This window comes from Clytia hemisphaerica, unplaced genomic scaffold (genome assembly GCF_902728285.1).
Source record: "Clytia hemisphaerica strain Z4C2 unplaced genomic scaffold, Clytia hemisphaerica genome assembly, whole genome shotgun sequence".
In the NCBI taxonomy this organism is placed as follows: Eukaryota; Metazoa; Cnidaria; class Hydrozoa; order Leptothecata; family Clytiidae; genus Clytia; species Clytia hemisphaerica.
The window spans coordinates 675,704-699,948 of record NW_027103734.1 but is presented as its reverse complement, the minus strand read 5'-3'; the positions used below and the strand labels follow the sequence as shown (position 1 = coordinate 699,948).

The window sequence follows — 24,245 nt, the reverse complement described above, 5'->3', positions numbered from 1 at the left end:
AGGGACACACTTTGGTAACCTCAAACCTCTCAATCTAGTGACATTAAGGAAAGTATATTCAATTACCCTAGAAGTGCATGAATGAAGATCAGGGCAGATGAAATCATCTTCGAGGTTGTATCCTTCCAAATCATCATGATCTTCTTCTTCAACGAAAAGGATGGTACGTCCTGAACAATTCTTCTTTTTCTCTGAGGGTGTCGCCAATGGGCTATCTGTGATAATGAAAGTGAAAAATATTAACCTTTACTTCACTACAGTATTTTGTTTCTTTTTCAATTTCAGTGAGCCATTTTAGCTCTAGAAAGTTATTGATGTTCTTGAACTTGAAGTGTTATTTGCGACCCGAGTAATACCGAGAGTCTATCCCTAGATTAATCTTAATCTGTTGAAAGGTTTAATTAGCCTAGTATACAGTAGTCGTTTAGGAGAACGCAACGGTCTATTGAATAGCAAATTACTCCAGTATACATTAATTTCCCTCAGTCAGTACAAACGGGATAAATTATCTCGTCCCAAGGTAACAGCTACGTTAAAGACAAATTAATTATATGATGCTATCACTAAAAAAATTATACTGTAGTAATTAGCTATTCAATAGACAATCGCGTTCTCCCAAACGACTATTCTATCATTTAGTACGTTTGAGTTTTCTTAAAGCTCTAAATTTCGAATGACTCGATATCTGAAACAAATTACCAAACCCTCCAATTACCAAATCCTTCTAAAGTAAAGGTTTAGTCAGCCTAGGAATCTCATGAAGGATTGCTTTAAACTTACTTTGAGATGGCTTAAATATAGAAACACCTCCTGGTACTGGCGTCATTCTTCGTCTTTTTTCTTTCGTTTTTGACGTTTCCACGATCTGTTCCTCACCAGAGTCCACACAATCAAATGATACGCCATTATTACCAAAACTATCCGATGAGATGCCATCCGGACTAAAATTGTCTGATGAAGTGCCATTATTGTCACAATTTAATGAAGTTTCAAAACGAGCCCTCATTTCATGAAAAGCTTGTTCTGTGCTATTCGGTCCCGTATGATTCTCACTTATACTATCTAACGAAGAAGTCCTTGTGAATATTTGGTTTTCGGATACCGTAGAATTGGAATGCAGACTCTCGATTCTTTCGTTAATATCATCACCATAACCGGAATCGTTCGTTAATTTTCGTTTCTTCTGCGATTCCTCTTGAGAATGATCTTCCGAAAGAAAAACTTGGTTCAATAAGTCATTACCTGATGCAGAACACATTTTCAATGTCATCAAATAGCGCTAAGCGTGAATAAAAAATAGCCTCTGTCTGTAGGAAGGCTCAAATCAACAAACTGGAGGAGCGAATGTTCAGCGATAATAAAAAATGTCGTATTCCGATCTCCTCCTTTTCCTTATCCGCGACGGATGTGCATACAAAGATGATCTGCCTTCAGGTCTTGTATTCCTCAAGTCTTCCTTAGAAAAACCCAGATATCGGAAACCAATAGCAACGATTCAAAACTAATTTCTTTTTCCTCTTCCTTATTATTAAGTAAAGAACTTTCGGAAGTCCGTTTGTGTCCTGCACTTGTCACGTCCAGGGATGTGATGCGAAAATTGAAACGACGAATTTCTCGTATTGTCTTCCAAAACAAAAAGGTGTTATAGTTTAAACACAAACCGTTAAGATATATTCCAGAATTACGCAATGGGATGAATTCCTCTCTTCCAAAAGCCAAAGTATAATGTAATGCTGTATTTTCTGAAAAAAGGAAGAAAACAATTATTGAAAAGTAGGAAGAAAATACACCCTGTTGTGAAACTCCAGGCACTAGAATCTAAAAAGCAGACAATGTTACGTAACATAGAAAAAGAAGTCACACCGGACGAGAATAAATCATTAAAATCGGACAGTGCCAGACTTTGACAGGATATGCTAGATAAATGGAAGTTCCAAAAACGCTAAAACAATTGCTCAACAACGACTTTTACCATTCTGGATCTTTCATTCCTTAAACTGTCCTTATACCCAAAATTAATCTCAATAATACTTAATGTAGAGAACCCTGACCTCTCACCAGCAACTCCAAGAGCGATTACGACATTGAGCACGATTCAAGCAAAATTTTGAACTGATTACTCAGTCGGTACTTAGTACAACAAAACAAAGAATCTTCAATGAAATTACGTCATCCGCTATTCAACACGCTTGCAGGAAACTTTGTCATTTGTTTCCAATGAAAACTCTAACTCTTTTAAGCTACTTAACCTGTGCACGACACAAAAATGACGTCATCTAACTATATTTACCGAGTATACTAATCAATCCATGATTTTGTAGGAGGAACATTCCGCAGAGAGGATATATACTGAAACTACATGAAACTGCTGAGAATTGACATCTTTCGAAATGTGTAAAAAAATCTTCATTTTTTACAGTGAGTTGAACTCTCATAAGTCAGACTACACACTTTTCTTTTTATAAGAACCAGTAAATTTTGGCTCAACCTAGGCAGGCTCATTACCTAACTATATGTTAAATTCATTTAGGGAAGGGAAGGGAAGTGTTTTGTTAGTAATTTCTGAAATCGAATGCTCTTGTTGTTCTTATAGTTTGGGCAATTTTCAGGCTCGTGTTCTTATAAAAAAAATGTGCTTATATAAAAATGAAAGGAAAAACGAAACTTTAGAAACATTCAAAATGAAAAAAAACTAATTTTGACCAAATCCATTGTAAGGAGAAGTACCGCTTGGGACGGTCCTGTTGATCCCACATACAAAGTCCATAACAACATCTACAGTAAAACTCTCAATATTCCAATTTTAACACTTTTTCCTAGATATTTCACTACTACCAGTGTTTTTATTTCAACACGATTTAAAACTTCACCTTTCACTCGAGCCAAACTTCGAGACGGATTTTATGAAATGTAAAGCTCGTCTCAAAAACAAAAAAAACTAAAGCAAACTTATCAAAAACTAAGGAGTTAGAATAAACTTAAAATGTCAAACAAGTTTTTAGTACATTCCCCATACACAAAAATAAATCTGAAAGTTTTTCAATAGCAATCCTACACATGACAACAGACGTCGATGTACATAAAAGGGCTTCAAGACCAGTATAAATTGACTTTAAAAAATCAAATTTACTCATCAAAAGTAAACATCACGCACATATTAAGAAAGAAAGTCTCAAAATCTTGATTGAAATTTGTCAGGAACAAACAAGTTTTGAAAAGTTAAGAAGACCCCGCCAACAAAACTGCTCCATACTAAAAACCCATGACCATAAAAAGCACGAGAAAAGTATATATTATCGGGTAGAAAGTTGAACAAACCCTGCCTTCACCAAATTATTTCCCTGAATTACATTTTGAACTCTTATACGTCAGAAACAAAATGGCGACGAGTCCTACACATGTTTTCAAAATTTCAAAAGGTTTCAGAAATCTGAAAAACCAACCGAAAAAAAACCGCTATAGAGTATTCAGGCTCCCTTTCAGAATACCGTGATACAAATTTGATTCAAAAAATAGTAAATTCATTCATCGAATGAAAAGGTGGTTTTTGAACCACAAATAAACCAGCCGAGGCTGGAAAGTCAGCCAATATAGCTAGATTATTAGTTGGATAGCTTGTAAAGAAGTTAAGTAGCTGCGATGGAAGGAAGGACTAGATGCATAAAGAATCAAGCGAAATTGGAAAATTTTAAGAGCTAAAAACCACATTTTGCTAAAAAATATTTGTCCAGGTTACTCAAAACTCCTAGTTGGGGGGGGGGGGGTTCACGTTTGGCGGAGGAGCGGAATCGGCCCTTTTTTCGGACAGAGTGGCGAAATTTGGCGAAAATTTAGACGGAATTACGGAAATTGGGTTCTCTGACGGAGACGGAAAATCAGACAATTTTAGTGCGGAAAAACGGAATTTAGCAAAAAAAATGCGGAATTTCGGAATTGGTAAAAGATATTCCAAATTTGCGGAATTTTCGACAAAAATATTGAATTTCAAAGGAATTTTCGGTGACGGAATTTTGGTTCAATTTAAGACGGTTTGACGGAAATTGGAGAGAAAATTGGCGGAATTGCGGAATCGGGTACACCCTGAACCCCCCCCCCTAGTAGTTAGATTGAGTAGAAAATGAACATTCCGTATGTTGAGCATTTAAATTCGACTTTTAACATTTTTGAAGATAAAGTAAAAATCTAGGGACAAATTACAATGTTAGATATGTCCTGTTATAAAGGGGGGGGCGTACGGTTTCACGGTATCCGGGATAAGGCTTTTTTAAACACGGGATAACGGTATTTGTGAAAAAAAACTACGGGATGACGGGATTTCAGATGACCCACGGTGACGGTATTTGTCAGATTTCAATCTCGGGATACGGTATTTTGAGTAAAAATCTACGGTATTTCGGTGAAAATCATAGAAGGGTGGTACAGCCGGTACGCAATTATTCTCACCAGAACCAGAGAGTTAAAGTGTAAACGGGGCTTTTAAATATTCGAATACTTTTTGGGTACAGCCATTTGCTCCCATCTTTACGCAATTCTCACCACACAGACACAGAGAAAATTCCCGCACAGCGTAAAGTGTAAACGGGGCTTTAAATATTTAAATGGAATATTTTCGAATATTTTCAATTGAATCGAATGTTTTCATTGAAAAGTTTTTTTCACACTCGTGCTGCGTGGGCGACGGAGACAGTTTGAAAAGTCTTTATCGTATCGATTAGTGTAGTTGCTTGATCGAATGAATTGAGCATGTCTTCAATCCAATGCAGAGGACTTTTCTATAAATTCGGCCAATCTGGCAATTATCAGGAAAGCCTCTTCTTTCGTGTCACAATTCCTGAAGAAGTTCGAAAAAGACGTGACGAAGTTCAAAGATTACATCAGGTTAGTGTTATCCCGGGGGGTACTAGGGTTGCGAGCTGACGGGGGGGGGGGTGCCGCCCGACTTTAGAAATTTGGACCCTTTCCGGGACTAAAAAGGAGAGAACAAAGGAAAATTTTGGGAATTTTACGACCCTTAGCGGGACAAATTTGACCAATTTTGACCAAATTTCGATCTTTTAGGGGGTAAAAAGTTAAAATTTTCCTATTTTTCCGACCCTTAGTGGGACTGAAATTTGATTTTCTGATTTTTCCGACCCTTAGCGGGACATTGGAAGTCCAAAAAAGGTACCCTTAAGGGCGGCACATACCGTACCCCCCCCCATTTGCCTAAGTACCCCCCCCCCCGGGAGTGTTATTTAGAGTATTTTTATACTTTTTTATCTCGTATCCGTTTTATTTATTGCTGATTTTTTGTCTTGTATGTGATGTATTATGTAACTGAAAGATGATGTATGAGATGTTTTGTTCTCGAAATCATGATCCTTTAGACATTGGATATTTGAGGTCAACCCTTTGTTTTGTATCTCTCTTCTTGCTTCTCAGAGATAATCGTAGGGGGCTAGAAGAGATCCTAGGGGAAGCCGAGGAGAATCTTTAACCTTTCTTAGGAAAGAAAAAGCGAAGCCTTAAATTAAAAAATGCGCCGCATTTTTGAGGACGGATTGAATCTAGCGATTTCTTTGTTTTTTAGTGATACTTTTTCGAAATTTTGGAGGTAAATTTTACTTTCAATCCGGCATTTGTTGAAAAACCAGGCGGGTCGCGCTAGGCCGCGCAACTTTGGTAGGATTTGTTGGCTTCAATTCCTTCCAAAGAGATTGACTTCTAGCCTTCTACTTCATTGACTGGAACGGTGGAACCCGGGAGGGGGTACTAGGGCTGCGAGCTGACGAGCTGACTAAAACCGACCTTTATAGAGAGGGACTGAAATCGAGGAAAAACCAATTTTTCGTGAATTTTGTGACCTTTTTTGGGACTATTTTGCATGAATTTTAGGCTTTTCAGGGTCAAGAAATTAGGTTCCGTTGTTTTTACAACCCTTAGGATGACTGAAATTAGATTTTGTGATTTTATGACCCTTAGCGGGATTTCGAGGTCCAAAAAAGGTACCCTTAAGGGCGGCACATACCCGTACCCTTCGCTTGCCTAGATACCCCCCCTCCCTTCGGGGCTGGAATGACCCTTGAGCATGAGACACCCCCCCCCTGATAGAGTTATAATACACCTTTCCCGTAACCGTAATATAGGTAATGTCGGAATTCCGGTTTTTTTCTCGATTTCGTTCTACAACGTTTCTCGAACCGTACGTATCATAATCATACGGTTGATAAGTGAGCTAAACGTCTTTTGCCAAATAAAGGGTCATGATATAAATCTTTGGAGTTCACATTACCAAACTATCAAGTTTGACCAAGGAACTTTCTTGGTTTTACGAAAATTCTTCACGGGATCGGTATTTTCGGAAAAAAAACACGGGATGACGGGATTTCCTCGAAAAATTTACGGGATGACGGGATTCCAGATTGCCGTACGCCCCCCACTATAAACCTGTTCAAAGATTTTATCAAAAAATCAAATAGACGAATCATTTACATTTATAAATACAAGTAGTTTTCTTTTTGAATAATAGTTCATTAAATTTATTCCAATAGCATGTTTACAATAACCAAGCAAAACAAAACAATGCAATACGAAATGGTAAATGGACAAGTAGATAGCACTTATGATATCATTTTGATCACAACGCGTACAATCTTAAAATTATGTAATATTGCCGCCTTTATTATTGGTACCTTTTAAAGTTATGTATGTACACATTTTCTTTTTTATAAGCAACCAGGTTGCTAAGGTCAAATCAAATATTTTCGGGGTATCTCTATTCTAACAAATGGAAATGGTGTTACTCGCCCTGAAATGCATTTTAAAGGTATAATTGTGGCCCCCTATAAAAAAATTTCTTGAAAGGCTAAGCAACCTAGCAGGCGCATAACTTTGTGAAAAAAGTTTTGATTTTTATTAAATTTCTAAACTTTGTGAAAAATGTTTTGATCTTTATTAAATTTCTAAACCAGGTATAATTTTTGTATACCTGACCAAATTCTAATAACACTTTGTCACAATTCTTCAGGTGCTCCTACTAGAAATTCACACTCTAGAAATTGTATAACTGGCTGCCATTAACAATTAAGCTAGTCACATACTCAAGAAAAACACAATTTGCCTCAAAAACTTTGCGAAAAGTAGTTCAGTCTCTATAAAATTTCAACAGAAACTGTATTTTAGTAAGGTAGGTTACCCTTTTATGGACACCCCCTATTATGGACAAACCATATTACAGTGCACGTAGTGTTCATATTATATCATGATAATTTGTATAAAAATTTTATTTTTTTATTTTTGATAAAAAATAAGTAAAAAAGTAAAAATCAGACAGAAAATGTCGAAAAAAAAATTGACATTATAAACTTTAAAATAATGCACTTGTGGATCTGTATTGTCTTTTAACAGCATCAAAGTAATTTATTTGACTAATGATTGGTGATGAAATTATGGTAAAATAGTGTTTCAAATGGGCGGGTCCACCCATTCTCTAACATGGATGTTTGTTACCTATTATGAACAGGTGGGTGTTTCCAACCAAAAAAGCCCAAAACATGCGCCAAGGTCACAAAACACAATCTGCATCCAGATGTGTGAACAATAAAAAAATAATATGTGATGGTCGTCATTTTATCCAGTGTTCTGGCGGCAATCAAATATATGTTCCGTTTGCGTCAAAAATCTTCATAAAATAGAGTCAGTCAGTCGGTCGGTAGTAAATCTAGTCAGGTTTTTGGAAAATGGTTTCAAAGTATAGTTTTTAATATCGCTCGCTTGATGAAAAATTCTGACAATTTTCTGACTCCTCCAGCATTTTTGTCTGCCAAGTTGGTTGGATTGGTTGGCCGACGCAAACAGCCTGCGCGAACCTAGAACATATTTTTGATGGTCTCCCTCTGCTGTTGTTGTAGCCAAACACGCCAGTGCAGTATGGATTCCACAAAATCTCGCGCCGAAGATATTTTTCCGTACAGCAAGCCTCACGCCAAGCAAAATTTCTTTTGTACCAGCATTCAATTTTTCAATAAGGGTGCAAGATGGGAAAAGAGGCGCATGCGCCAACATATAAAAATCAATGGATTATGGAGTCATTCACGTCGAGCTGGAATTATTACTTTACACCAACTGAAAATCAAACAATCTTTGTAAGTACCCTTAAAACAATGCGTCAAAAACGTTTCAGTTGTATACCGTTAGTTACACGAAATCCATACTGGCAAATACATCCAAGTCCAAAAACATGATTGCATCCTGTCTTTATCAAATTTAGACAGTAGCTGTACTTTTTTATACTTTATCATATTCCAATAACATTACAACATGATCAATTCCACCTACAGCTAGAGGCAAACAGGAAAAATATGTTTATTTATTATGCAAAAAGCAGAAATTCTTAAAACCAAAAAACTTGAGCAAATTGCTAAACCTTCAACAAATATAAAAAAGAATCTCCTTGATGAAAATCATGTGTTTGATTTGCCAAGTTTCAAAGTCATTATAAAAAAGATATGACAGAAATTGAAGCTTCAACATGCATTTACTTCCTGCATTTACACTGAAAACACTGAGCCGTTTAAACCGCCATCTTGAAACGACATCTATGTTTTCTAAAAACAACACACGCTAAAAGTACACTAAAAGTTAACCCGATCGGATATAAACTTTAGAAATCGGGGAAACACAGCTTACGCAATGAGCATATCGGGGTAACATGTTTTTTTCACTTTTGGTCTGATGATGATGGGGAAAAAGCCTATTTGAATAATCAGCTGTTGGCTGACTAAATACGTGAATGAAGAAACTTCATTGAAATTGATACAATTGCGGACAAACAAGGAAACATTTTCTATAGCCTCCAAACATATATTCACTATTTCTTCAATTTTCATCACGATTTTATCCATTGTTTGAAGTACGTAAAAAATTGAGTTAACATTTCTATAAAGAGGGAACCCAAGATGTGAGAGAAGCATGAGGGAAACAACGAGATTTAAGGATACCGTGGTCTTAGGTAATGCAACCAATCAGTGTTGTTTATTCCAAATTGACGTTGAGTTGTAGTGTGTTCGGGTCTTTTGAGTTCGGTGGAACGTTATCGAAAAGCTTCTGCGTCAGTGCATTAAATCAAAACTCTTACTACTGGCTACTATTTTATATCTTTCCAACAGATGACTTGTATTCCAAAACTTGAAGTACATAGGAAAGTTCCAACAATTTGATCTCACCGATACGCAGCTATAATAAACACAACCGTTGATGGATTAATGGAGGTTTTTAGAAACACCTTATCACCAAGAAAAATAGAGGACCCATACACTAACAGCCAATACAGCAACAAAACCAAAAAGCTAATGCTATGTCTAACATAATGAAAGAAAATCTTGATATCTCGTTTTCAAAACAAAATGTTGGTTTACGGATCCATTTTGAGGCAGTCAAAATAACAGGACTTCCTAAATTTTCAAAAAAAGGATGGAATAAATTAATTTTTAAAATCAATCATTTTCTAATATGGTTTATTTTGCTCCCCTCTTCTTCTTGAGAATTTCAAATACGTCTGTGCTTTTTCTAAGTTTCAGTTTATGGTTGATTGATTAGCACTATATATTATTCTATGGTTTTTTGCGACTCTTCGAGAAATTTTTACCGATATTTCCCCTATTTTTTAAAATAAACCTAAATCAAGAATGAACATTGAGTCGCGTCCGCGGTTAGGGAGTAGCACGTTTCTATTTGATACTTTCATGTTTTGCAAAATTTTTTATATTTGATATTTTGGAAGATTTTTGTTTTGGCTTCAAACACCGATGACGTCAAAATCCTTATGACATCATCATAAGATAGCGTGAAATCACGATCGAATCATAATATTTTTATCTTCATTATTTTATATGTATGAAAATGATTTAAATAAAGTGTTAATCATGAAAAAAGATCGATCGATTTAAACTTGGATAAATAAGGGGAGACGTTCGCAGAAAATTGAAAATAGACCATGGGGAAGATAAAAAAAACCCTCACTTCCCTTCGTAAATTCGCGTCGCGTAGCAGATTTGATGAGTCTAAAAAACGCCCAGACATCGAACGAACAAAGGAAGTTACCGACAGATTTAATCAATGTCGAATGATGTTAAATGTATTTGAATTTATTCGACCCTATATTTAACTCGATCCCAATCTCTTTGTAAAGTTCCAGTTTGAAAGATGAATAGTCTGCTGTAAGCCTTTCACACGTTGATACTATATAGCAAGGGTCTGGCGAGGAAAGGCCTTTTTCCTTATCCATCGCACGAAGCGAAAATCTAATATCGTTAGGTAATATAATCGGTGTGATGGTCGCCATTTTTTTGAAACCCGAAAGCGAAATAATCAGATGAATTCAATACTCTTCAAACTCAAACAAAACGTGGGAAGTATGGACAAAGGAAAATGTTTCGAAATTTGGAAACATTTACGGCATCGGCGCTCAAGCAAAATGATAGGAATTTTCCCGCGATAACATCGTCTAACTAATAGTCTAGCAAGTTAGACGACTAATTCAGACATAGTAGAAATAAAGCAAAAAGTAATGGAGGGAACAATTTTAGTCTATACAAACTAAATCCCGCAACAATATTCGTATTATCATATAACGCCTATACTACTGTATTACACGCATTATAAACGACTCCAGTCTATCTAACTAATGTCTATTAATGTTAGAATATATAGATCTACTCTAGACCCACATTAGATTAAGCATTCTAATTGATACGTTTATCAAATCTTGAAACCAGGAAGGTTAAGAGGCAAAGCTTTCGGTCTTGACGAAAACTAAACCATAAAGAATTTCAAATTAATCAGATTGTATATCAAGATTTAAACAGACAAATAGCAAACAAATAGCAAACAAAAAGCAAAACCTTTTTTCAGTTTTAAGTTCTTGGTTTTACAGGTTTTAAGAGCTTTGTCGACCGAACTACTGACCTCAAGTAGAAAATATTTAAGAAAGGAAAAAGAACATATGGATCTTTGTACTTTCTTCAAATTTCATTCTTCATGATCAATCGACTTCCTTCAGACTTCACAACTCTAAATTTCTACGTTTTTTGACAGAATGACGAACTTTCCAAAAAATTAACATAGACACTATAAACCTCTCGTTGTGAAATGGATTTCCTTCCAAAATTCCACAATATCTTGATAAAGAAAAGGGCCGTCTGAAAGAAATCATTTCCAAAAGTGATTAAAATTATGAAAAAGTTCTTCTATATCAGAAGAGTGGTAGCTTAACTAACACGGGAGAAAAGTTTCGCATGCCTCTCCCATGCCGCGACGCTACCACTTCTAGTTCAGGTTCAGATCGTCTAAATAAGAAAAGCTCGAAAATATTGATACAATACCTTCCATAAACTTAACACTTCTTTTAATATGAGCACATTTTTTCCAAACAACCCTTCTCGTTAAATCTAACTCACTAACGGAGTTCGAGAGAGGACAGCTTGGTGAGCTGATGGGCGAGAAAATGCGCTCGTGATATGGAGAGTCAATTTGATCATTTAACCACAGCCAAACGCTTGCCCAAAGCATAACAAACGGATTTGAAGGAAATCGAGGACTGGTGCATAATATACCAATAATGAACGTTACATAACAGTCGAGAAAAGACCTTGAAAATTTTCTTTCTAAGAGAACACTAGCCACAACACGACACAAAAATAACCAAAACATTAAAATATCATTTGAAAAAAAAGCCAGTTTTGAAAAGGAAAGTATTCTCCGACAAAATGAAATGTTATTTCTAAGTCTCATAATCTCTTCCTTCTTAAAACCCATTTTTGACATTTTAAGCCTCAAAACTTAATAAAATATTCCTGCCTGATGCCTCTATAAAAATTCTGTACGCGAGTGATTTGTCTATGTAAGAAAGACTGGTTTTGACACTGCAGTCAAGAAGAGAGATTGATTTTGAGACATGATTTTATAATTTTAAGGAAGCTTTTCGGAAATCATTGATTCGAAACGATTCATTTCCTAGTGCCGGGTTTTCTCTTTAATGACTCAACAAACTCTCATTAAAATCTCTAAAAAGACTGAGGTGCCTCAGACAAAACTAATCTCTGACATTCTCCATCTAACCCTACTCAAACGCCTTCAGTTTACAGCAAATAAAAGTATTTAAAATCGGTCATCAAATCGGAGGTATATATATAACCAAAAACAAATGGACTCTTAAATGCACAACACATTTTCATCACAACTTCCTGAGGCTAGCTCACATATTTTTCTTGACCCTTATCATCTTAATCTAAAAGCTAACCCCCCTCAGATGAGAATTTTTTTCAAAGTCCTTCAGATACGGCTTTAAAATCAAAATAACCAAGGCTATCCAATACGCTTTTTTATGAGAAAAGCTCAAGAAAGATCTCAAATTATAAGTTTTTGAGCTTTTTGTTCTTATAAAATTGCACTTTTTAAAAAGAGTGTAAGTAATCAAAACCATAGGCTAAATAAAATCTTTCAACAGACTGCTCAAATCACATTTTTGATGTACCATATCATGGTTGAAGAAATCCTCTCATATTTGTCTAGTAAAACGAGAATCAAGTATCCATTTTCCAAAGGATTAGGAGAAATCCCCATAGAAAAGTATGAATTACAAGAAACACCATGACGAATGTCTTCGAAAAGAGAAAGAAATCCTAGAGATTATCACTGATAACCAATAATTGTAGTTGGTGGATCATAGCAGATATAACTCCAGATCGCCAATTCAAAAGGTACTGGGACAGAACACTAACTACACGTTTTTTATAAGAACAAGCTATATAAGAACATAAGGCTTTGTTCACAAAATGGTGAAAATAAGAACATTTTAAGAATTTTTAGGCTTAAAACTCAAAAAGTTAAGAATATCCGAACGCTTAAAAAACTTTTGGACGCCCTTATAAAAAACGTGTACCAAGAACTGACTACGATCCCAGCTGGCATTGGGTTTTGTGTCCTCAAATTTAGAAAGCCCTTGGACATATTTCAAAGCAACAGCAGCAACAATGAAGGTGATTGAATCTATTTGATACAGTGAAAATGAAAACAATTTGTCCAAACTCAAACCTAGAATTCGCAAGAAAATGATACACTGTTTTCTTGATACATCACAATATATTGTGACAAAGTGACAAAGTATCAGTATTTTCAAGTGTTTCCCAAACACCTTACGTGAAGTTTATACAACCAACTATACCTGATCAAAACAAACACAACATAATGAAATCACAAGGCGAGAAAAACAAACTTAAACTTGTCATACGAATGACCAGCAATAACAAGGTCTTTAAAGGGTTTGAGGACTCATTACAAACCAGTTAAACAAAATAAAACCATTTTCAATCAATCAAAAAACTGATTCAAAATACCAGCAAAGCCAGGGTGAAGCATTGAGATTAACTGCTTGTCAATTAAATATTACTTTATACCAGAGACCACTTCATACACAGTTTGTTCATTAAAAAGAGATCAATTAAAACGATCAGCAATTAACTGAGCCTATGACGCACCTATATGCAAGAAAGTGATTTTCTTCAAAATGTCAATTGACGTTATTTCGTGAACACGGAGGATTTCAGATTTCTGCAAAAATGAAATTTAGCAGAATGAGTTGATTTGTTGCAATACGTAAAACAGTCACGCCTCCCAGCATCATACCATTGCTCAGATAGGATTAATTTTTTCACGATAATAGATATATAAGATCTAGCTGTGAGATCAATCGATCACTCAAATTGCAACAACTTTACTAGTAGAAAAAAGAATCGTTTAAACCAGTTTCAGTGTTGTAGTGAGAATATCTTCGTCCAAAATTTTTACTCAATTTCACTAAAAATTATGAACACCCCTAAATACACCACCGAGTTTTTAACTCTCAACAAAATCGCCACTTCCATTTCCATCAAGAAAGATCGGACTAAACTGAAAATAAGATATCTCTCTTTCTAAATATGTACGTAGGTTTAGGTATTTGACTTGAACGACTGCCAATGAAATCCGATGCTCTGCATATGACACAATGAACCTCTATACTCTATTGTAAGAACATGAAGATTGAGGATTCCTGTAAATCATATTTATAAAATGAAATCTCAAAACAAACCGATAATTGTGACAAGTTGTGTTTGTGAAAATTTGATTACCCATAGATCTCCACGCTCAGCCAGAAGAAGTTTCATCACTTTGGATTTAAAAGTCTTAGGTTGAAAAGTTCAAGGGCTAAGCATTCTGGGAAATGTTCTTGGTAGATTCATGTCTACTTTTTTAGAGAAAAGTAAACAAACGCAACGAGGGTAAATGAAATGTAAACATTCCTTATTCAGAGAAAGCATTTTTTTGACGTCATTTTGAGGGATGAGAAAGTGCAAAAGGTATTTTTCTCCCTTTTTCATTTCAAGTAGAATTTTCCAAATTTATACAAGCCAAGAATTTCACCAATCAAGACAAACCATACGAGAATCTATTTCCATGATTTGGAGACCCATTTAATGAGACCATGTTCACACTAACTTCTAAAGTCAATTACAAAAGCTAAAATCAAACAAAAATCACCACCTTAAGATTTACAACTACACGTTTTTTTAGAACAAACTATATAAGAACATAAGGCTTCGGTGGGCAAAATCTTAAGAACAAGTTAATAACATTTAAGGCTTCGTGGGCTCTAAAACACCTGTTTTCTCAGGAAAATGGACAAAAATACTCAAAAAATGGTGAAAATAAGAACATGTTAAGAACATTTTCAAGCCTATATCAAATCATATCAGAGGGGATGCGTGCAGCCTAGCTTGAAACCCGAAAAGTTAAGAACATTTGAAGGCTTCAAAAATTTTGGATGTTCTTTAAAAAAAACTTGTACAGCAAAGACAGGGCAAATTGAGTAAACTGTAACTCAGTAAAGGCGATTAGAAGTGACTACTTAATCGTTCGCCAAAAACAAATACATTGCTTCTATTTGGGAGAAGAATTGCTTCATGATCCATTTGTTTGACAAATAACTGGGGTGTGAGGAACCATTATTAAAGCACCTAGGAAAACAAAGGTTGAGAGAATACTGTATGCATATTTCACCATTTTCCTCTCTCAGTCTCACGTTAGAAAAACATTGGGGAATATGTTAAAAATATTTTAATATATGTAGAGATCTCCCTGACATGAAACTCTGAATGAAACCAACGTCATAGCAATGGAAGTGCGTAACCGATGAGAGATGATAGACAGGGTTAAAGCCTCGGGGAAAGTGTTGTTGATGTCCATACCAACATACTAATATTTCATTTGTATCTCATAACTAAAACAGCCTGTAGACCTGTAGACATCCGAGCAATAACAAGTTCACATATCCAAATAATAGATCGATAAACTCTACAAGAGGGTCAAGTTCGAATATATTATTTTCGAATCAAGACGTTAGTATTTGACCATATTAGTGTATTGTAATGACTTCATCAAATTTGACGTCATTAACCAAAGCAAACTCGCACCCAAACCAGCAATGTTTGATATTGTATCGAGGACTGAAGAATATAAAACAAGGTACACTAAGATTACAAAAATATTGCATGTACAGCCAAAGGTAATCGCCTGGTTACTATCTAACTCGATCACTCGAATATCAGATCGAATTGTAATCAAAATCTTTTATACCAATTTAAATAAAAGGCAGCAGACATCTTGTTATCATTAAAAGATTTCAACACTAAGATATATATAATCTTAATTAAGATTTACAGATCTCTATCACAACTTGCTCACTCTGATCAAAGATATCAAGGCTCCTGAGCTACTTAATGCAATTAGCACCATCAGCCTAACGAAATACGAACAGATTGAGAAATGAACTACAGAAATCTTATAAAACTATTCGAACAATTTTATACCATATTCGACGAAAATTTCTGCTTTGTTGAGAATAAAATACGGTTCCTTTTTGCAACGAGTTTGAATTTTCTTTTAAATCTACTGCTACTGCAATGGTTAGAAAGTACGTTTCAGTAATAGTTTTACTTAAGTTAAAAGCGTCTTAAAATAAGTCCAATAAACCTGAAACTAACGAGGTGTTTCAAATGAGAGATTCAAAAAGCCTGAGCAACCTTTGAAGATCTGCTAATTTTTATCTCAGCTTTATATAGATTTTTTTTATCAATAAGATATAGTGTTGTATAGAGTTCGTCTTTAAGACCAAAATAGATTGTAAATCAAAACAAACGTTCCCTTTCTGGATTTGTTTACGTGACTGCGGAAACCCTCAAAACAAAACATGTCGCTCTAATCAGTGTTTTAGGGAGATTTTCGTGGTCCATTAATATTTTCAACTAAAATTATCAATAACAAATATTTTCACACCATAAATTTCTCAAGAATCAAAACAAGCCAGCGCAGATCCTGTCTGATTACATCATTGACGACCATCTGAGCTCTGCCATCAGAGAGTATCATCATGGCTTTCCAATTTGAAGGTGTTGCAAACGCGAGCCGACGTCAATTTGATCAAAGCTCTCGATTTTGAATTTAAAACACCATCACTATTTACGAACAAAGAAACCCATACAAGGACATATAGTTGACTCTCTCTAGCTCGATCTTCAAAGGACCAAAAAATTTATTCGGATTAGAGAAAGATAGGAATTACTCAGAGAGTAATTTAAACGGGGAAACCACCTTCCAGCTGAAGGGACCAATATTTTAGTTCGAATAACAGAAAAATTCGAATTAGAGAGATTCGAATTAAAGAGAGATGGCTGTACATGCACCGATTATAATGATATGAAGTAACAATGAATCGATACATCAAGCGAATTAGCCAATAGAACAAAGCAGGCAAAATAAAACTGGAAAAGGAAAGCTCTAAATAAAGAGAGCACATATAATGATGACATCTCCATTCAAATTCGTGACGTCACATGACAAGGGAACAAAAAATCTTTAAGCTGTTTTGTCGGAAGGGATTATGGAGTGAACATCCATTGAAAGGGAAGACTTTTTTTGTGTGCCGTATTATACATTCTCAACATTTTATCATCAGCTTTTCAGAATATAGAGCGTAGCCTATAACGAAAGGTAGGGATGTTTCCGATGTTGCACATGATATACACCTTTCACGTAATTTGCAAAACAGATGCGCGCGCATTATTTTGTTGCTCTCCACCGTTGATTTCTGGAGGTAAACAAACCCGTTTTTGCCTGCGTTTCCTTAGGGAAAGTTGGTTTTTTGAGCTTTTCTTAAGTTCTGTTGAACAAAGTCCTCTCAAATTTTAGTATGTTGTACGCTATCAAAAGCTAGAAGCTGAAAACCCATTTTCCCTAGCCCCTCGCAGGGAATTACGGGAAAGGTGTATGAGAGTGAACTAAAAGCTGTGACTGGGTGAACCCCACTAAAGCCAATTATTTGGACACGTACTGTGAACTAAAAATCACGATCTGTCTTCGATAAATCGTTGTAGATAATTATCATTTAATTGAGGAACTATTAACGATTAGTTATATTATCTAATTATACTATATCTACTCATCAACAGTCTTGTAGATTGTGAAAGATTGGCGAACAGTAAAACAGGAATAATTTAGGAATATCAAATAACGAGAATGTTCGAAAAAACAAGGAATGATTTTTTACCATAATCAATCGAGTTTAACTAACAACTATACTGGAGTATAAGTTGACCATAAAAAAACGACAAAACACTCAATTTATGACGTCACAAAAAGTTTGCCCGGGTTTTCTGAGCAACCAGCTAATAGCAATAAAGGTATCATGAGGTACAGAGGTTATTTTGGAAACACTTTATAGTTAGTTGGAGTCTTTAGTTAAGTCTACTTAGCTTCGTTTGAGCTACCCCCCCCGCATTCCCACAGGGTCTATGCACTATCTCAAATAGGTGAGGCATCAAAACAAACCTAAATTTTCTATTTTATCAGTGAACGTAAAAGTCAATGTATATTTGTGTCGTATACACAACTGTGTTTTTAATGTTCACCTTTCTACTTTATTAGATATTTTTTACATTTCAACGAAACTAAAGTAACCAAAGCTTATTACCTAAAAAACTATGATGCTTTTTGCAGAGCCAAGACCGACTCTCTTCTGCCTAATAACACAGTCGAAATTTCTTTTGCTCAACTCAAATATTTTTAAATTGAAAATATTCAATGATGTCTCGACTTCACTGCTGTCTCGCTCTGCACAAATGTTTGAGGTTTAGACATAAACAAACGATCCTTCATTCGTATCAAAGCGGAAGAATTCTAAGAACAAGAGAGTTAACTCAAGAGTTCTTTACTTATTATATTCTGCTGGCTGACAGATACCTGGTAAATTGGTTTTTTTTTTGGCTAAAAATGAGCGCTTCGTTATTTTAAGAAATTATGGAGCATTTTTGCGAAAACTTATTTTGGTGAGGCAGCATCTTTCAAATTTTGGCGAGAACTTGTTTTGGCAAACTTTTCCTAAATTCACCAAAATACACTCTTTTCGAGATGCATAAACTTATTGTTGTCCTCGTTTTCATAATTTCAAACAGATTTCATTGCTATGAAATTATACATTTAAACCAATTTAAATTCCCAAAAGGCAAACATTAACTCTAAAACAAAAGTACTTGAAATTCAAAATGTCTCATGAGGTGTAAACAACACAATTATCATTGTGAATATGTAATTTTATAGCAATGAAATCTGTTTGAAAACGAGGACAACAATAAATTTATGCATCTCGAGAAGAGTGTATTAATTGCAAAATGTTAAACCAGATCAGATGGTCTTTCTGCGATGCTCGATGATACAATTTCTTACGAAAACAAGAAAGTTTTCCTTACCCAATGAAAACCCTTGGCGATATAATAAATGAGGTGATATGAACGAACCAACCAGCTATCTCAAAACAAATCAAATCAAATCAACTTTGAATCATCTTTACAACAAGAACATAAAAGAGCGAATTAAGACAGAGCACATGACACATCAAAATAATAATATTTAACAAAAAGGAAGTAAATCTGCCTTCGGCTAAACAGAACTTCCGTGAGGCTATTAGGTTCAAAATGACAATTCTGCGGTCCAAAATTAATTGGGAACAAATTAAAAAAGCCGACTTGACATCAACTGAACTAACTGATTTTCAAAACCATAATTTCCAGGCCCCTTCCTCCATATTTGACGGTAGAAGATAAACGGTGAATTAAAAACGATTAAAAAAGTTATACTTTCAGGCCTTCCAGCCAATATTTTAACAAATTAGTTAGTAAAATAAGACAGATTCTGACCAAAAGGGCCATCGAGGGCAGTATTTGGACAAATATGAAAAAATAGTACAATCTTGAGTTGTTTTTTTTTTCAAGCAAATCCCACAACATAAATATTACCTAGTTTCATTTTCTAAGGTGAAATTTCGTTGAAAGCTCCATAGGCAGTTTATAATGATAGGTTTTCTCCATCGTTGCGTAACACAGAAGATTTTGATTTTTAAGATGCTGAAAGTGTTGTTTCAAGTTGTATTTTGATAAATCTGAATTTGGACATCATTAAAATTGAACATTAAGACATACCCACAATATACTCAAAAATAAATAAACTAGCAAATCACTAACTGGACATCTGGGAGGCCTGTACTTTAGGAAACAATGCGTCATTCTATAAAAAACATACTTGAACATAAAAGCCAGATTTATTTTCAATATACATGGTATCAGCCCCCCCCTCCAGAAATTTGAAGGGCACCTAGGCCAGGTTAGTAGAGGGGGCTAATGCCTTGCAATTCTTTGGGGTTACCTATTCATTAAGGGTACCTAGCTGTCTTGATGGAGGCTCTGGGGGCTGGTTATATTTTCCAAATCTAATATTTCAAAATATTTCAAATTATTGATTTTTTTTACCCCATCACCTAGTTTCCCATCCAATTTTTCTTTCGTTTCCCATCACGCCATCTTTTGCTATATTTTTCTAATGTGATTGTTTTGATTTACAGCCGCCATCTTTATAGCATAACAACAAAGCTTATTAGCAGGCGTTCATGCGTGAGCATGATTTTAGGAATGACAAAAGAACAAAAAGTGTCAATTCAAAGAAATTATCTGCTGAATAGGGGTACCTAACTCAAAGCAATTTTTCAAGGGGACCTAACTCGTTGGGGGCACCATGCTTCAATGGGGCACCTGAAAAGTGGGCTGAAACCATGATATACTTGAATGCAGTCTAACTACTGGATTGATTGGATTTTCAGTTTAATGGTTTGACATTGTAAGGTATGTGAATTACCACATAATATTGAACATGTTCATAAAATATTGCGTTATTTTCCTGGTACTCGATAGGTCGACGGAACTGAGATTCCTAACACTGGACATTATAAATCATTAAAAAATCTCAAAATATCTGGCAATGATAGAATGATCAGTACGATCGAAAAATAATTTCATGTTACAAAAGGAAGTTGGCTTCTTCGTGCAAAACTTTAACCTAAAAAGTTAATATTTCTCACAAAGAGAGCTCATTTACTATGCTTACAAATGCAAGTATCTTCATATTAGTATTTTTTGATTACCAATAAAATGGTTGACGATCAGAATCGACAATTTTATCAAAGCATTAACCGATTCGATTATCCTTAGGGTTATTGTTAAGAAAACAGTGTAATCAAAAGCTACAACGACAAATTTAACAACGACGCCTGTTTTGAACCATCCATGAATACTTGAAAATATAGGAGGGAGTTAAAGTCGGGTAATCTAGGGAAATATAATTGGGTTGTTTATCCGAATAACCCAAACTTACACTTTGCGAAAAGGTTTTAGAAACACCATCAAGAATCAACGAGAATACCTTCGAAAGCCAAATTCATTTTCAGTTCAATTAAACCAAAACAAGATCAAAATAAAGATTTTCAGTATTAGTATCATTCTAACTGTTATGAACCAGCGACTTATCCACGAAATCTTCATTCAACAGAATCAATACAAGATCATAGTAAGGAAAGAAAGAGTAATAATTCTAACTTTTGTTGTAAAGGTATAGAAACGGATAGCCATTAAAATAAGTGTTTTTCTCCTAGCCATTATCATTGATTTCCTCATTAAAAAAAATCTTATGGACATAATGAAATCCTGGACAATATTGATCCTCTATAGCCATATCCGTCAGATTGATACAATACAAATCCTAGAGTGACATCTTTTTGAAAAATATCTATCATAACTCTATATTGAATATTTTTGAGGGCAGAACTTGGACAGTCGTTTTAAGAAGTATTTCCGAGCTTGTAAAGACATACCATAAAATCAATCAAGTTCAAACAACAAGGGGCGGTAAGAAGATTCCCAAGAATATTTTGGATTGAAAATATCAGGAAATGACAATTTTGCCTTGAAATACTACATAAATGTATGTCTTAGAGTCAAACTACTTAATACTTTAAGGTCTCAAGAACTGGGAAAGGATGCTGAAAAAGGAGGTAATATAAAAAATTAGTTAAGTTTAGAAAACGTAGGGGACACCTAGTATGAAAGATATAAAGTGCAATATTATTTATTTAAAGAAGTTGATTAAATTAAAAAGCCTTTGAGTAACTTTTGATTATCTTTATCTAAGTTGCCGAAAGGTTTAGTACGTTTTTCAATAAACTATTATATTTAATTTAGTTCTTTCAGTTCTTTTTACCCTGTATATTACTGTGCATTACACAGTACTAAGATGTTGACTGAAATAATGTCCTTAATCTAAATTAATCAAAGACATCATCGAAATTAATTCTTTCCGATTTTAATTCTAGCCTATATCAAGGGTAATGCCTATTGAAGAAGGTGCCAATATACTAAATGCCGGAAGAAACTCGTATACCAAAAGCATAATCATCTATTTATAGGTTGTCATCATCAAGATTAATTAAATATTGCTTATATCTTTTGCTCAGCATAAAAAAATAAATATTCAAGTTAATTCAAGCAGAAAACACTAACCAACTGCAATGAGCGCCATTGAAAATCTATTCCACAGGGTATGTATTAGATGTATGTAATCAAAGACAAAGATACGACTCGAGATATGAATTTTATATTGAATAAAAAAGACATTCAACCTTTTTGTCTTCAACATTTTCAATACCCAATATCAAACTTTTTCTCGTGTTCGTAGTAAAGAAAGAGGATAATAAGTTTAAGAAGAATGAAAAAAAAAAATCAACACAACAACCACCAAAACTGAAGTTCCATACCAAAATTTATAATTTTCAATCAAGCCCCCAAAAACCTTCTATCTTCAACGTACGTTCTCAAACTCCAATTTCCAGACAAATGATTTTTTTAAAGCAACCCTATCCTACGCCAACGTTAAAAGCAAATACCAAAAACTTAAGCTTTGTTTAATTTTTCAAAACTTTTTCTGCTATATTTACCATCTTATTACTTGCTATATGCAAATATTGGAGTAAAATGCAAAGCACTAATGTACAAATTACACAATACACAGACTTTTTATACCACATACAAAATGCTTCTTTTTCTCTTAATTTGGGTAAGAAATTTTAACAAAGGGAAATTCATGTCAAATGATAAAAGTAAACTTTAAAAGGGCAGAGTGAGTAATTTTTAAGGTAATTGGAGGTAATTGAAAGGTTAAATGCCAACAAAAACAAAAGAAAAAGGACGGACCATTCCACGGGGATCGAACCTCCCACAGACGCAAACACGCTCAAAAAAATTCCATTTTCCTAAATAAAACTCTTCTGGGGGTATCAAATGAACCTGTTTGCAATATGAAAAAATAATCTTAAACTTTCTTTAAACAGCAAAATCTTATGTATTATGCTGAAGTTCTACATTACATACACCACAAAAATATATCTGTAGTATAAAATTCAAACTAACAATGTTTAAAAGGAACCAAGAATACTTAATCAGCATACCAAGACCTCCACAATAGTTCTAGAACAGATAGAAAATCGAACCAAACTTGTACAAAAAGTAGCTTTGCGATTAATTGAATTCCTTTTTTCGAAAAGTTTTTTCTAACGCCTTACAATAATCTACGACTTCAACAAAACAAAACATTAGGACCCAGCCCTTTGAAAATCTCAAAATATAATCCCCCTAGCCAATGGTCTGTCGGCAAAAGTACTCAGCATGTGAAAGCAAGTTTGACAAAGTGCGTGGTACGAGCCTCAACGCCATTTTGACACGTTAGATGAATCAAAAGGCGTAAAAAAAGCAAGTCAGGTCACAAAAAAACACCAAAAACTTGATTAAAATCCCAACGGAACAAAACTTTATACTTTGCACCTCGACTACTGTTTTCGTTTTAAATATGCACTACTTGGTCAAATGGATTTTAACAGCCCTCTTCACTTCCCTCACGTCACCAGCCCTCGTGCTCATTTACACATGAAATTTGTGGGCCATGTTCTTTCAGATTGTGATTCTTCGAGGAATAAACTTTTTTTAGTGAAAACCAGACTCCTGAAATTCGTCGGTAAAAAGTGACGAAATATTTTGTTATATTTTGGGTTGGACGTTACAATGGTATTATGATTCGTCTGCAAAAATCATCAGTCTGCAAAAATTTCTACTGATAAGGCATGTTAAATTACCGATATGTAGAAATAAAAGAAGATCATACCTAGATTATGTCTCTTCATTATCTTCTTTTTGATTATGTTTTTTCATAGAAACACCAACAACGCAATCCAAATATCCAAACAATCTTTTGGAGAAAGGGAGTATGAAGTCGTTGTTGCATTTTTTGGTGATTTTGGCAAGTTGCCAATGGTATGTGTTATCTGAAACCATCAGAATGAACAGACACTTTGTCATGTTTCTATTATTTGAAAGCTGAAATCAAAACAAAAATGAAAGAAAATCATCATCATATGACACTGAAAAGCTTTTAGTAAGAACCTTGATCAATTGCAAAGCACAAAGTTCAGGTTCTTATCTAAAAGCCAAACGTACTTTAGATGCTCATTTTTGATTATTCATTCAGTATACACAAAAAAGGGCAATAAAAAAAGTACAGATATGTACAGGAAAAGAGAAAATAAAACATGAAATAGGAAAACAGTGAATAGAAGAAACAGAAAAGTCAAATAACAGTTCTTAAGACTGCTGCCTAATGTACTAGACTACTAGCACAAAAATGTTTATATTTGACAAGTGCTTTTCTAAGCTTATCATCGTTATGTATTTGGTATTATCAAATTACCAGAAAGCCGAGTTTCTGAATCTTAAAGGTTTTCGTCAAGGAGAAATACTTCCTGA

General features: G+C 34.7%; 1 protein-coding gene across 1 annotated transcript in view; it reads right to left on the bottom strand.

Moving 5' to 3' along the window:
- The window catches only part of LOC136805047 (uncharacterized), a 37,069-nt gene extending 13,250 nt beyond the window's left edge, over nt 1–23,819 (bottom strand). Inside the window, exons 1-3 of the mRNA XM_067061587.1 lie at nt 23,608–23,819; nt 781–1,742; nt 67–215 (exon numbers count right to left, since the gene is read on the bottom strand). Coding sequence (XP_066917688.1) covers nt 67–215; nt 781–1,270 — 639 coding nt within the window. The 5' untranslated portion in view covers nt 1,271–1,742; nt 23,608–23,819. The remainder of the gene's footprint in view (nt 1–66; nt 216–780; nt 1,743–23,607) is intronic.
- Between the last annotated feature and the right edge of the window lie 426 nt (nt 23,820–24,245).